The 15,739-nt window shown below is 44.6% G+C and overlaps 1 protein-coding gene across 7 annotated transcripts in view; it reads left to right on the top strand.

The window, feature by feature from the left end:
* TBC1D32 (TBC1 domain family member 32) overlaps positions 1 to 14,849 on the top strand; it is a 478,427-nt gene extending 463,578 nt beyond the window's left edge. For all 7 annotated transcript variants that reach the window (XM_068231378.1, XM_068231377.1, XM_068231379.1 and 4 more), the window contains one exon: positions 14,483 to 14,849. In XM_068231378.1, coding sequence (XP_068087479.1) covers positions 14,483 to 14,596 — 114 coding nt within the window. In that variant the 3' untranslated portion in view covers positions 14,597 to 14,849. The remainder of the gene's footprint in view (positions 1 to 14,482) is intronic.
* Positions 14,850 to 15,739: the final 890 nt, after the last annotated feature.

Raw genomic sequence — 15,739 nt, 5'->3', positions numbered from 1 at the left:
CACAGATCAGCGGTGACGTCAGCCATGTAGTCCAGTAACAGCGCCGCCCTGTACAGGAAGTAAACAGAGATAACTTCCTGTACAGGGCAGCGCTTACCAGACTACATGAGCTGCCTTTACCGCTAATCCGCGGTGTGAATTATGCGGGGGAAAAGCAGCAGGGGATCTGGACTTTCTTAATGGAGGGGACCGGGAGCCGAGAACTTAAGAGGTAAAGTGAGCTGGCGGGAACTGAGGAGGCGAAGCGGCGGGCAGGCAGGCGGATCAATACAATAGGGATTTAGCTATAGCCAGGAGGAATCTGGCTATATACTAAAGGAAGATCTGGCTACCCCCCAGAATGTAAGACCTCCCCGAAAATAAGCCCTAGCACATCTTCTCAAGGACAAATTAATATAAGACAGGGTCTTATTTCGGGGAAACACGGTATATAGAATCATACTTCACAAGCATTAATGGTGTGTGAAATCACATGATGCTCCTTTGTGCGTCAAGAAGAGCACAAAGTAGATTAATGTAGAAGGGTGAGCAACTCTTGAAATGTTACAGTGAGGACACTGCTAAATAACTTTAAATTGGAACTAAACTCAGAACTTCCTCTCTGCGCTTAAAGATTAGCCACAGCATGATAACCTTTATGGGAGGAAAAAATCTTCTTTAACATTTATGGAAATCTTAAAAAACCCTAGAAGTTCTACCTTGGTTTCACTTTGCAAGAAGCACTGGTAATGTTAAACGTCAATGTTTACTGTTTTGGAAGAGCTGCATATGCAGAGCTCCTGCAGTCTATTCACAACAGTTGATAAGAACCAATTAGACACTTTGATCTGGCTAAACAAACACAGCAGTGAATTTATTCTGCAACTATATGTGTAATAAAATCTTTTCATTGTGTGCTGTGCAAGCGTTCGGGTCCGCTAAAGTAAAAATCCACTTTAATTAAGAAGAGGAATCCCACTCAGCTTTATACCCTGTAAGGATCTTAGATCCTTCAAACAGTATTTCAGTTTCACAGCAATGCAGCTGGCTGTTACGGGATCTGACTTCAATAGCCAGCTTACTTATTTGGCCAACAAGCATCCCCAGTGGCTGGTCTTGTGAGCAGGAGCCAACATCCTTGTAGATGGACACCCACAGCATTACCCCCACCCCCAACCCAGGAAGTAATGAGCCACTGTAATTTGAGCTGCCATCTCATGTCTGATATGTGCAATGTGCAGACTGCCCATAAACACAGGATTTTAACTCCTTCTGTGCGACCAGCAAACCAGGAAGTAAATACACTGCAGAATCTCTGAAGGAGCTCTGTAAGCTGTAACAATGGAATGTTTTTCTGTAGAGGTTATTATGCTGTTTCTTATCTTTTAGAACAGAGAGGAAGTCCTGAGTTTAGGTCTACTTTAAGTGAAGAACACCTTAAAAGGCATAACAATTACAGCAGTAAGGCTGACACAAGCCTATATGGTCTCACTTTCTGTACCAGCATCAGCTTTTGCTGTAGCAGAATCAAATGTTTATATCCACTACAGGAAACAAATGTATGTTTTTATTTTCTTAATTACAATGGTTTTATACATGCATATATTGAAGCCCAAAAAATGATTGAAATTTTGCCCCGCCATTTGTAAACTGATGATTTACGTTTTGGATTTTAGCTATATTTTTTTCTCTCTAATTTAATTAAACAGCTCTGAGCTCCAGCATAGTAAGGAATATAATTGAAATCTGTATTACTCTATATAAGGATCATATAATTCTGCCTAACCAACTATATCATTCCCCCAGCCGTTGCGCCCTCATGTGTGGCGTAATCATCCCTGTTTAATTACTCCACTTTTATCTGGGGAATTCTTTGCCAGTTACATTACCCATGAAGAATTATTATAAGCGAGTGTTATTTTTCCAATAGCTTTTTTTTTAATAACTGTGTTGCGTTACTGCCTAGCCTGAATAAATAATTGTTGCTGCAAGTGCGAAAAGTTATTTGTCTGAAGAATAATCCAAAATGTTTTGTAAACAACCAGGGCAGATTAGGAAATCAGATATACAGTAAATTCAGAATACAAAACAAGCTTTTGGTGTGAATCTGCAGGGAATAGGATGAATTAATGTTTTCATTGAGCCCTGTAAGAAGACTGTAAGGCTCTAATTGATCCACTCTTCCTCCTGCACATCTCTGACTCGCTAATTATACTCTCTGTTTCCTGGCCGCATGTAATGTCATTTTTATTAGATGCTCTTTCACAAACATATGGATATTGTGAGACTAATATGCAAAAGCTGGAGCAAAATTGGAACAATTACCCACTGCAACGAGTTTTCATCTTTCTTATGAAACGGGGAACTTTTCCCCCGTGTTTAGTTTGCAATCAGTGCTCAAGTCATAGAAAACTATTATACATTCAGTAAAGTCACAAAACTTACAACATTTAAAGTTACACCTACTAACATGACACCAGTATGAAGAAAATATTGCTTGTGTAACTGTTTTAAAAAATGACTTTGTTTTGTAATATTCCAGTACTTAAAGGACAACTTAAGTGAAAGGGATGAAGGGATTCCGCTTAAGCCAGGGATGTCAAACCGGTCCTATGAGGGCCGAGGTCCTCACACATTTTTGACACAGCTCAAATTAATTGATGGGTCTGAATCAGGAAAGGTGTGGTCCATCAGGTAGAACACATTCCTCTCTTTCTCAGTCCATCCTAAACACTGACATGGATCTGGCCCTCAAGGCCTTGAGTTCGACACCTGTGGTTTAAGCAATACCAATTACCTGGCTGTCCTACTGATCTTCTTCTTCAAATATGTCTAGCCATAGCCCCTGAGCAAGCATACAGTAGATCAGGTGTTTCTGACATTGTCAGATCTGACAAGATTAGCTACATGCTTGTTTCTGGTGTGATTCAGACACAACTGCAGCCAAGTAGACCATAGGGGCTGCCAGGCAGCTGGTATAATTTAAAAGGAAAAAAATATGGCAGCCTCCATATCTTTCTCACTTCAGTTGTCCTTTAAAACACCTCTGAAGTGTTGACTTTCTGTGGTTATTTAGATCTGTTTTGAATACCTGTCTGCATACTGCACCTTTGTCCTTGCTGTGATCTACAATTTCATGCATATACAGTAGTGTTGGGCGAACAGTGTTCGCCACTGTTCGGGTTCTGCAGAACATCACCCTGTTCGGGTGATGTTCGAGTTCGGCCGAACACCTGATGGTGTTCAGCCTTTTTAGTTCGGGTTCGCCCGAACTTCTCAATGCCCGCCGAACAGGGCCCCTGTTCGGCCGAACAGGGCCCTGTTCGCCCGAATACGGCCCCCCTATGGGGTCGCAGGCATAAGGGGGGAGCATGCCCCGATCACGGGGGGGGGGCGGAAATTCCCCCCACCCCCTCCGCTAGCGCTCCCCCCTTTGCCCGCTTCCCCATAAAAAAAGGTTGTTGAAAGTTAATAGTACCGGTGGCTGGCTCAGTGCAGTGGCTGGCTGGCAGTGGTGTGAGTGAGGAGGAGGAGTCCGACTAGGACGCGTTGAGGCCGGGCAGCGGGCGGTTCAGCGGTAGTACCCTTGTGGTACTTCCGCCCTTTCTCTGACCTCACGTCCTCTACGTGATGACGCATACGAGGGTACGCGTCACACAGGCATAAGGGGGAAGGGTGTTGAAGGTGGGGGCAAGCCTGATGGGCAGTGGGAGAGAGTTCCACAGGATGGGGGCAGCTCTAGTGAAGTCCTGTAGTCGTGCATGGGAGTGCGGGATGCGTGGGGTGCATAGGAGGAGGTTGTTGGAGGAGCGAAGTGGGCTGCCAGGTGTATATCTGCTGACCAGATCAGAGATGTAGGTTGGGCAGGACTTGTGTCTAGATTTGTATGCCAGACATAGGATCTTGAAGCTGATTCTGAAGTGAATTGGAAGCCAGTGAAGGGATTTGCATAGGGGAGTCGTGGAGACAGAGCGGTGGGAGGAGTAGATTAGTCTGGCTGCTGCGTTCATGATGGATTGTAGGGGGTCGATGCAGTTTTGAGGAAGGCCTGACAGGAGGGAGTTGCAGTAGTCCAGGCGGGAGATGATGAGGGCATGGACAAGGAGTTTGGCAGTGTCTGGTGTCAGGAAAGGCCGGATCTTGGAGATGTTGCGTAAATGGAAATTGCAGGCCTTAACTACGGTTTGGATGTGGGGGGTGAAGGAGAGGGCTGAGTCCAGGGTGACACCAAGGCAGTGGGCTTGTGTGGTTGGACGAATGATTGTGCCATTGACAGTGACGTAGAGGTCTGTGGGGGGTGAAACAGCACGGGCGTGAAGATTACGAGTTCAGTCTTATCCAGGTTTAACTTTAGGAACCTGACAGATATCCAGGATGAGATAGCCGAGAGGCAGGAGGATACCTTCTCCATGGTGGTGGTGGAGAGATCAGTCGTATGGAGGTAAATCTGGGTGTCATCTGCATATAGGTGATAACTGAAACCCAGAGAGGAGATGAGTTTTCCGATGAGGGCGGTGTACATTGAGAACGCCAGGGGGCCAAGAACAGAGCCTTGGGGGACCCCAACTGAAAGGGGGATGGAGGTTGAGGAGGAACCTTTGAAGGAGGTCTTAAAGGAGCGATTTGAGAGGCAAGAGGAGAACCAAGCTAGGGCAAGGTCTTGGATACCCACAGATTGCAGGTATTGGAGAAGCAGGGAATAGTCGACAGTGCGGAATGCTGATGAGAGGTCTAGGAGGAGAAGGATAGTGTATTTTCCTTCAGCCTTAGCAAGCGTGAGGTCATTGACGATCTTGGTGAGAGCAGTCCTGGTGGAGTGGGCTGGCCGAAATCCTGATTGTAGGGAGTCAAACAGGGAGTTGGAGCCAAGGTAATGGGTCATGCGTTGGTGGACTAGACGCTCCAGGAGTTTAGATGCAAAAGGGAGGAGGGAGATAGGGCAGTAGCTGGATGGAAGTGAGGGGTCTAGTGAGGGTTTTTTTAAGTAGAGGAAGTACGGTGGCCTGTTTGAAGTTAGAGGGGAAGGTGTCCGGGAGAGGTAGAGGTTAAACAGAGATGTGAGGACAGGAGCCAGAACAGGGAAGTGAAGACAGAGGCAGTTGCATGGCACAGGGTCTAGGGGGCTGGAGGTGGCAGGAGAAGTGGCTAGGAGGCAGCTGACTTCATCCTCTGTGACAGGGGTAAAGGCGGTGAGTGGTGGGTGGGGTGGGGGAGAGTTATGCGGGGGAGAGAAAGAAGTGGTGGAATGGAGGCAGGAGATTTCCTGTCGGATGCTGGCTATTTTGTCGGTAAAGTGGGTGGACAGATCAGTGGCTGAGAGGGCGGGGTTAAGGAGGCAGCTGAAGGTGGCGAAGAGGCGCCGAGGGTTGGAGGCTTGGGATCCAATCAGGGCAGCAAAGTATTTAAGTTTGACATCAGTTAATGCAGAATAGAACAGCTGCAGGTTGGCCTTGTACTCCAAGAAGTCGGAGTTGAGGAGGGATTTCCTCCATTTGCGTTCAAAGGCGCATGTCTGTTTTTGGAGGTTGCAAGTGTGTGCGTTGTGCTAGGGCTGGGGGTTGATGGGATGGCTGGGGCGGAAGACGGGGGTGCAGCAATATCTAGGGCTACTAAAAGGGCCTGGTTGTATTGGGCCACAGTGTGGTTTGGGCAGGTAATGTTGGGGAGGGTGAATGCGAGGGAGTGATGTTGGCTAGTGCAGTTGGGTCTAGGTTACGCAGATCTCTTTGCCAACAACCCAAGGGTGGTGGAGGGTGGGGGGAGCATGATGGGGAGATGGAGAAAGTAAGAAGGAAATGGTCGGAGAGGGGGAAGGGTGTGATGTCCAGGTTGAGGAGGATGGCAGATTTTGAGAGAATGAGGTCGAGAGTGTGGCCAGTGTGGTGGGTGGGGGAATTGGTGTGTTGAGTGAGGCCAAGGGAACTAGTGAGGGAGAGTAGTTGAGAGGCTGCAGGGGAGTGAGGATTTTCCATGGGAGTGTTGAAGTCCCCAAGTATGACGGTGGGGAGGTCAGAGGAGAGGATGTGTGGGAGCCAATTGTGTAGTGGAGGTGGATGGGGGTGATAAAGGACTGTAATGACTGCCGGAAGGGGATGGTAGAGGCGGATAGCATGTGTCTCAAAGGAGGGAAAGTTTAAGGAAGGGGGTGGTGTGAGGACACGGAAAGTGCAGGTTGGGGAGAGGAGCAGACCCACTCCTCCCCTGGACCTGTTGTCTGGTCTGGGGGTGTGACTGAGGTGAAGCCCTCCATAGGAGAGGGCCGGTGCTGCAGCAGAGTCAAAAGGGGTGAGTCATGTCTCGGTGAGGGCAAAGAGGGTGAGGGAGTTGGCGAGGAAAAGGTCATTGATTTTCAGTGAGTTTATTGCGGACTGATCTAGCATTCCAGAGGCCGCAGGAGAGAGGGGTTGTGTGTTCCTGAGAGGTCTGGATGGAAATGAGGGAGGAGAGGGAGTGAATGTGGGTGAGGGAAGGAACTGTTGGGGAGGTGGAGACGGGTTTAGAGTGGGGAGTGCAGGGAGACAGTGATGGAGTGGTGTGGGAGTTGCATGGGGGAGGGCAGATTGGGAGGCTAGGATAAAGTGGGGTGGGGGCAGCAGGTGAGTGCGTGGGATGGGATGTGGGCAGGTGGTGGAGGCAGAATCAGTGTCTCGAATTAGATAAGGTGACCTTAGTGAGGAAAGGGTGGTGAAGGAGCAGGTGGAGGAAGAGCATGTTGTAATATGTAGGTAGTGGAGGATAGGGAGGAAAGGGCATGCAGAAAGGTGGAGAAGTCATGGAGTTTGAGAGTACAGAGGGGTTGTTGTGGTTTGTGTAGGCCGAGATGGTGTTAGCAGTGTATAAAGTTAAAAATAGTGCAAATACCTCAGTTACTGCTTAATACTGCTAAATTGCTGGTGAATTCTGGTAAATTCTAGTGGTTAAAAATTTACATCTCCTTTATTTTTTTATTTTTTTTTTTATTTTTTTTTTTCTCTTTTCTTTTTCAAACTCAGCGCACACCTTTTGTGTTATTACCCAGTTGGCAGATTAACTTCACAGTAATACTCCTTTTACTGGGTCAATTTTGCATCATTGTTTGATTATATTCTTCTTTATTATTTTTTATTATATATATTTTTTTTTTTTGATATTCATAGAAAAAAAAAGTCAAAATCAGTGAACATCACAAATATATATACGCTGATCCAACAAACATCTTCATCCAACCTCCTCAAAATTTAGTCATACATCTCTACATACATGCATTCATACCCCATGATCGTGAGACCTTCACACCTCATCCCCCATAATACTCATAAATTCATGCGTACTAGCCTACATACCTACATACATACATACATACATGTAAGCTTTCATACTGGTGACATTCATACCATATGGTCATGAGAGCCAAGGACGCTCTGTTGAATTGAAATTAAAATGTCCCGATCTAGTCCTTAACAGTAATGGAGATGGGGACGGTCATAAATTATTTTTGTGTGTGTCAATATATCCTTAGCATTTTCCTAGACAGATCACCAAAATATATATCACAGCCAGTCATTGTTAAAGCGACACCATAGGTGTCACCTCCAGCACGGATCAATTGCCGCCGTGAGCACATATGTAGTGCACCCACATATACATCCCTCGTCCTGAAAAGGACCAATCGTTTGCCATTCTATTATTACTAAGTATTTTTCCTCTATTCATTTTATAGATTTTGGGTTAATAAATTTTTCCAAATTTGTTTTACATCTCCTTTAGTGAGCTAACTTTATTAGTTTGTTATTATGTAAATATTGATTTTATTGTTTCCTGGCCTAGAGTCTAATATGCAAAATAAACATGGTTGGAAACTTTCCACACTTCATTCTATCCCGATCTCCCCAACTACATTGTTGGAAAGACTCCATACTTTATGTATAGTTGGCCTCATCTCAGCAAGGACAGATTCTTTTGAATTGAGAAGTGTAGCCAAGCTAAGCTAAAATCCCTAGCATAAAACTGAGTTTTAATATGTGTGAAAAGTGACGGTCTTTTTAAGAAGTACATATTTTGACTGTGTATCTGTTGAAGCTGAAGTTTGAATTTGTACTTGCAGCCAACAATTGGATTCAAAGGTAAAAAGGTAAAAAAGCTTTGATGTAAAGCCAAAAGCTGTGCATTTTATGCTAAATCAATTCTATTTTAATCCTTAAGATGTCTTCAGGAAAATACCTCCTTACAGCTTTCTAATGTCATAAGAACAGGCATAAAAAAAAACCTTTTCCTCCTAAAATGCTTCTTTTTATACTTTCTGTATTTTTAAACATATATGTTTGCTTGTCTTTACATGCTTACATAACATGACTTAAAATAGCTTCAAGTTAACCATTTTAGGTTCCTGGCAATTTTGACATTCATTTCAGCTGTAGTGATATTGATACAGCAATAACTTTTTCATTACTCTGCCTCTGACACAGGAGACCGGGTTTAAATAACAGATCTTCCTGTTCAGTAAAGGGCAGTTTTCACTTTGAAGTGATGCAAGTGCGGCTACCTAGCCGCATCGCATCACTTCCCCTTGCAGTCGCATCAATGCCGTATCTCCCGATGTGGAAGTGACTGGAGGAGATGGGACGCGGGTGCAGCCGTGCGAGAATCTGCAACATGCTGCAGATTCTCGGATCGCTCTGCACCGCTCCGCATAACCAGCACGCAATGGAAACTGTTCCATTGCCATGCATTGGTTACAGTTCGGCCGCGGTGTGATCAGAGGCGTAGCTAGGGTTTTCAGCGTCTGGAGACAATGAACGGTTTAGCACCCCCCCATCCCTGAGGTTAGGCTTGCAATGCCCTCCTTTGATCGTCTGAACTCTCCAGATGGTCTAGTAAAGACCTTTGACTTGGAACTAATGGCCGCCGCATGCACAGTAGCTTTCCTTTACACAGGTAGACAGCGATGTCCACAATCCCAGCGGCTTTCCCTGCCAGCCACACATTCTCCTCAGCTCAATATTTCCGGTGGGGGGGGGGGGATTCTTTCAGGCATGGAGAAGGGCTTCTCCCAATCTCTGCCAGGCACGCTCTCCTCCACTGCTGTATCTAGTTTCTCTGGTGGGGCGGGGTGGAAGAAGCCGCAGGATAACTGTGCATCATGGTAGATATACTGCCAGCGGCGGAAAGCAGCCACTGAGCACCCCTAAATCATTACACCCGGGGATATATGTCCCCCCTTGCCCACCCTATGTAGCCGTATCACACTGCATACAGTGGAAACGGGCCCTTAGCCAGTGCCTATTCAGTAAGGAGACCTTTGGCAAGACTCCCGAATACTGCTACTGGCTTCTGAGCACACCCTAGTGGCTGCAGCTCTGGAGCTTTGAATCCACCAGGAGAAAAGGGTGATATAAATATTTTTTGTCTTGTCTAAGTGACATATATATTTTTTATTTTCAGAACTAGCTAGGCTATCTTTGGGTAATATTTTGTTTTATTAGTTTAAAAGGCATTTTACAGGGGGAAAAAAGATGTAAATTCACTAAATATGCATTTTTTCATCCTTTATCTGCCCTAATTTTCACACATCAAGTGCAACAATTACAAAGCACCTAAATAGATATTCTTTGGCTTCTTCTGGTTAAAATGATGCCCCACATGCCTAGCTCTATTACTAACTAGGCATGTAGCGACCCATTATCCCTAGCCTGTGCATTTGTAATGATCGCATCTGATTGCTAGGGAGACAGTTTGAAGGCCCTGATGCTGTACAGATGCATTGCTAGGCAGCAGAAGAGCATCATATCAAATCCAGACTGAAAACCCACCTGTTCAGTTTGGCATTTGCAGAAATATAACTTTTGTTGTGTGACTACTTCATCCTACTAATTACTGAATCTGAGAGAGCCTAAGCGCTTTGAGTCCTATGGGAGAAAAGCGCTATAGAAATGTTATTGTATTGTATTATTGTATCATATCTGTGCAGCATATGGGTCCCAAACTGTCATTCTAGCAATTATTATCTAGCAATCTAATCACTACAGGCAGCAGGCATTTAAATGCACATCGCCGCACATATGATGTAAGTCAATGGACTTCTCAAGAACCTGAGTTTTTTTTGCATATGCTTGCTTTCCATTTTTGCAATTTTCTCTGTAACAGGAAAACAACACACACACACACACACACACACACACACACACACACACACACACACACACACACACACACACACACACACACACACACACACACACACACACACACACACACACACACACACACACACACACACACACACACACACACACATCATTGGTGTCAGTGGACCCCCATTCAACCACATACAGCATTGCTATCAGTGCCCTACACACACACATACAGCATTGGTGTCAGTAGGTCCCTTCCCCTCCCCCCACAATGCACTTATACACACTTGTTTATTGGCTAATCATGCAAAAAAGCGGGTAATTAGTGGGTGGAGGGGAGACATACTCGCCATCCACTGCCTCCGTTTACTCTTCTCCCTCGATGCTCTGCTTGCCATGCTGCTTCTGCTGCCTCAATGCTGTCTTTTATCCGTGCTGCCTTGATACCACTTTTCTTCTGTCGCTGCTTCGCTGATCCAGTCATTCCTTGTGGGCTTGAACAGCTCCCAATCAGCGAGTAGACTCAGCATGGTGATGTGCAGCGGATTGAATCGATCCATCGGTCGCATCAGAAAAGGAGTGGGGCTGTCCCATGAAAATGGGGAAGCAGGACTGTTTTGTCCCGATGAAATGGTAATTGCCACCAAACCTCTGAGGGGTTCTTAAGGAACCCTTTGTGTTCTGGGGATCTCTGGCTGAGAAAAGCTGCTTTGTACGCATGAAACCAAATTAGAGCTATTTGGCCATATTTCACAATTGTCAAAAACCAAACGCAGTTTATGGGCACAAATACCTGATACCAGCTGTCAAGCACAGTAGTGGAGTGGTAATAATTTGGGCTTGTTTCGCAGCCAGAGGGCCAAGTCAGCCAATAATGCACATGAGAAATGCATTGTACACGTTGTGTGCATAACATAAGTTAGGCTATGTGCAGAAGGAAGATCAGTGTTCTCCCCAGAATTTTTTTCCAGCTGGGTGGCATGAAAAAGTAGCCGGGTGGGGTGCGACAGGGGTATTCAGGGCCGATGCAACTGTGCTTACCGCACAGGATGAGGAGGAGAAACGATGACAGTCTGTGCTTACCAAAATTAGCTGGGTGAAGCACCCCTCTAAAAGTGCCTGATGAGAACACTGAATATTGGTGTTATAGTTGCATTTCATACTAGGGGTGATCATTTCATTTAATATGTCGGTTAATTTCACGTATCATACAAGGGTGTTTGTTACATTTCAAAAGGAGGGGGGGTTTGCTTTTCATATGGATGCTATTTGTTGCTGGGGTAGAGGGGTATTGCAGATAGTGTACAGGGGTCAGTATTTTTATACTAAATTATCTGCAATACCGCTGGACAACAGCAGTAAATAACATCCATATGAAATTACATGCATGTGAACTCTGCAAGAATCACTCCCCACCCACACACTGCCCTTTCAATCCACCTGCGCATACCTTCAATACAGGAACTGTGTTCCATATTTACTTTTTTGCATCAGAGGGCAACTTTTAACAGACTTTGCCCAACTACCACAACTAGATTTGTGCTTTTGACTGCTCTAGGCCAACTTTTTACATTTGTAAATCAAGTAAAATATAAGCACATATGGGCAACCCAGACATTCAGCACCATCCTCCATCTCCAGCAAGTCAGCTTATCTAAATTGCAGCTGACTGCAGTCATTCTTTGTTTGTTTTCTCAGGTCCCCTAGCTTGAAAGCTCTGCAGACTTAACTATATCAGATAAAGTGCTCCTGCTCATTAGGGGACACAGAGATCTCATACCAGAGTGGAAGGAGTTCCTGTTCAGTTCTCCCGGCATCAGAGCGGCATAAATCAGAACAGCTTCTGTTGAAGAGAAGCAGCCGGGATACAGAGGGGGCGGGGCGAGGAGCTCAAACCCATGCACTGCCTGATCTTATCTGTGCACTGAGTGAGTCGGCCTCGGAGCTGCTGGTGGAAGGGATGGAACTGGCTGCTGACATTCATGCAGCCAGCCCAGGACAGAGGGAACACACTGGTTTCTCTGGGTGTGAGAGACAATCTGCTCACAGCTTCAGCCTCTCCCCACACAGCAGTAGCCTGCCTGCACTACACTCGTTCACACTAGATGTGTATCGGACGTCTGCCTCCACTAGCTGAGCTGCCTGCGAGTTAACACATGTGAATGCAATGCAGACACAGGCAGCCAGCAAAGTGGGGCGGACTAGTAGAGTAGAAACACAGCACTAGGGAGAAGCTGAGGCTGACACACTCCATGAAGTTTGGATCTCAGCTCACTCCCGTATGCAGAGCATGGTCCCGCCCCTTACAACCTACCCAGCCAATCACTGTACCAGGAGGAGGTCACACAGGCAGAGAAGTCTCCTGCAGTGTATATAGCGGAGGCTTTCGCTATTGTCTGAGACGGCCACTGATAGAAGGCAGTGAAGGGCTCATGGCTGCAGTTTTACAGCACTACCTTTCTCTAGTTCGACGGGCAGGAAAGCAGGTGGGCGGGCATTCAAATCAGCCGGGCGGCCCGCCCACTTAATTAGGCCTGGGGAGAACACTGAAGATGTTTGTTTTTTTCCTGTTTAACAATGTTTTATATTATTTTAGCTATTAAGGGAAGAGGAAGGTTACTGGCAAAAAATACAAAAATAGTGGAGCTCTAGTTTGACAGATCTACCCGTACTATGAACCTGTGCAGTGCATGTGTTGTGCAATGTGATGTGTAAATAACCAATCAGAGATACAGAGATATGTTTTCTCAGTGCTAGTCTAAAGCCCCACATACACCACACAATTTTTTTGTCCGATTTGATTCAATCCGACATGTCCGATTGGCATTCGATTCAATTAAATTTGCCATTGCAAACAATGGCAGATTGAATTTAAAGAGAATCTGTATTGTTAAATCGCACAAAAGTAAACATACCAGTGCGTTAGGGTACATCTCCTATTACCCTCTGTCACAATTTTGCCGCTCCTCGCCGCATTAAAAGTGGTTAAAAACAGTTTTTAAAAGTTTGTTTATAAACAAACAAAATGGCCACCAAAACAGGAAGTAGGTTGATGTACAGTATGTCCACACATAGAAAATACATCCATACACAAGCAGGCTGTATACACCCTTCCTTTTGAATCTCAAGAGATCATTTGTGTGTTTCTTTCCCCCTGCAGTTCTCATGCACTGAAGTTTCAGGATGCTCGTTTCTTCCTGCAAACAGCTTTGCCCTTGTCTATAATTCCTCAGTATGTGAAAGCCCTATAATTCCTCAGTATGTGAAAGCCCAGCCAGCTCAGAGGACGATTTATCCAGCTTGTAAAAGATAAGAGAGAAGAGAGAAGCTGCCCTAATCTAAATAATACACATGCAGCCTTCCAGACACAGGCCGACAAGTCTGACAGGGGAAAGATACATTGATTTATTACAGAGACTGTGATAGTAGAAAGTGCTGCAGTAAGCCAGAACACATTAGAATAGCTTTTGGAACTTGTAGGATGATAAAAAACAGGATGCAATTTTTGTTACGGAGTCTCTTTAGTAGAATCCCGATCGGACATGTCGGATTTAATCGAATCAATGAATCAAATCAAATTGATTCAGACAAGAAATTGTATGGTGTAGATGGGGCTTTAAAGGATACATGAGTTGAAATAAAGTACTGCAGCTTTACTTACCTGGGGCTTCCTCTGGCCCCTAGAAGTCTCTGTGTCCCTTGCTGCTGTTCTGATGCCACCCAGTCTCCTGGTGCCCCCTTCTTTGCATACATGGGTCGGGAGTGTTCTGCACAGACACAGTGATACTGCGCCTCTGAAGCATGTCGCTGGCCGTGGGAAAGCGAGCATGAGCGGTGTGCACACGTCCACATGTTTGCGTTGAAGTGGCTGACTTGACCGGGTCGGAAGCCACTACGGAGGGGACGCCAGAAGACTGGGTGATATCGGAACTTCTGCAAGGGACACAGACTTTTAGGGGCTGGAAGAAGCCACAGGTAAGTAAAGCTGTGGTGCTTTATTTCAACTCATGTATCATTTAAGTATATGTATCCATAGAAAGTTTATGTATTATTCTGAAGCATCTACAATATGAACAGCCAATTGAGAGTTAAAAAAATACCATAGTGGAGTGGAACAACACAGCCACTTCTATTTCTGCATTTTAATTAATTACACCAGTAACCTTGAATTGTGGGTCCTGTGGTGGAATATGCTTTCAATAGTAATTCAGGTTTTATTTTGGCCAATAGCAATGCGTGGTAACAAATCAGGCATTTGGAAATCATCTTTTATTAGTTTAGACAGCACAGGAAATCTATGGTTTAATGCTCTCCATTGATTAATCTTCCTTAAATTTGGCTTTAATGCATTATGATAGATAGTGCTGATGGATTGTTTTGTTCTTTTTTAATAGGAAGAAGCTATTCATGGATTTCAAGTTGGTGATTACCTGGAATATATGGAGAGCTTGGAACAGAAATACAGATCAATGGTCTTAAAAGACATGAGAAACTTTGCACTTAAATAGAAGACCACAAATACTGTATATACTCGAGTATAAGTCTAGAAATTTAGGTCTGATTCACTTCATAAAAGTATAGGGGTCGACTTATACACGAGTCACTGGCAACACTGAGCACAATGTAATAATGTGTGTACTAATAGTGACATTCCCATTTGCAGCAATTTACCCAGTGGCAAGTGATACTTTAAAGGAAATGCCAAGAAGACACAGGTCTGAATGTGCTGGCCACAACAATTAACAAGGAAAGGGGGAAAATACTGGACTGCATAAAGGGGGGGGGGGGGGGGTGCTGGGCTACAGGAAGGGGAGTGAAAAATGGCTGCACTTGGGGGCCTGGAGAAGTTATTGGCTGCACTTAGGAGACAGGAGGGCTTAATGGCTGTAATACTGTATGCAGTGCAGTCATTAACCCCTCCTTGTCTGCAAGTGCAGCCATTAACTTTGCTGAGTAGACTTATACTTGAGTCAATAAAAAATTCCAGCTTAATAGTGTTGAATATTGGGGTCGACTTATACATGAGGTCGGCTTGTATTTAAGTATATACGGTATTTATGCATTCATGAAGGAAACACTTTTTATGTCAATTTATAATGTAAACAGTCAAGCTAAATGTTGGACAATTTTGTAAAGAAAAATACAAAATTTCCAGAGTAGGGAGAACATAGAGGTAGTTGACTACATACAGTATGTGTATGTATATCATGGTCTAGATTTGAAGGGAGAGAATATTTGGATGATATATTTTAATATAATTTTTTCTAAAAAAAAAAAAATACATAAAATATGTTCTAATAAATTGTGTTCTTGATTTCGTTCAAGTATATAAAGTGTTCCACTTTAAATAGTGACTGAGCAGGTCAGAATTCTTGAACATAATAATATAGCGCTGTCTTATTAGGCTATTGATGGCACATTTGAAGAGAATACAGATGGCAAAATGCCTATTTCATTCCAGTATCTGAAAAGTGCCACTTATTGAGTGAGGCTGGTATTCCCGCCCTGTATACCCTGTCACACATATTTAAACAGATATGATGAAAGTGCTGAAGAAGTCAGTGAAATGCAGTACTTTCCAAATCAGCCCAGCCAACATGAACATCAGGTGTCCCGAAGATAGCAGAAGATTATTAAAAGAACTACTATAA

This window comes from Hyperolius riggenbachi, chromosome 4 (genome assembly GCF_040937935.1).
Source record: "Hyperolius riggenbachi isolate aHypRig1 chromosome 4, aHypRig1.pri, whole genome shotgun sequence".
In the NCBI taxonomy this organism is placed as follows: domain Eukaryota; kingdom Metazoa; phylum Chordata; class Amphibia; order Anura; family Hyperoliidae; genus Hyperolius; species Hyperolius riggenbachi.
Note: the sequence above shows the minus strand (reverse complement) of the source record. Positions and strands in the feature narration are given on the sequence as shown.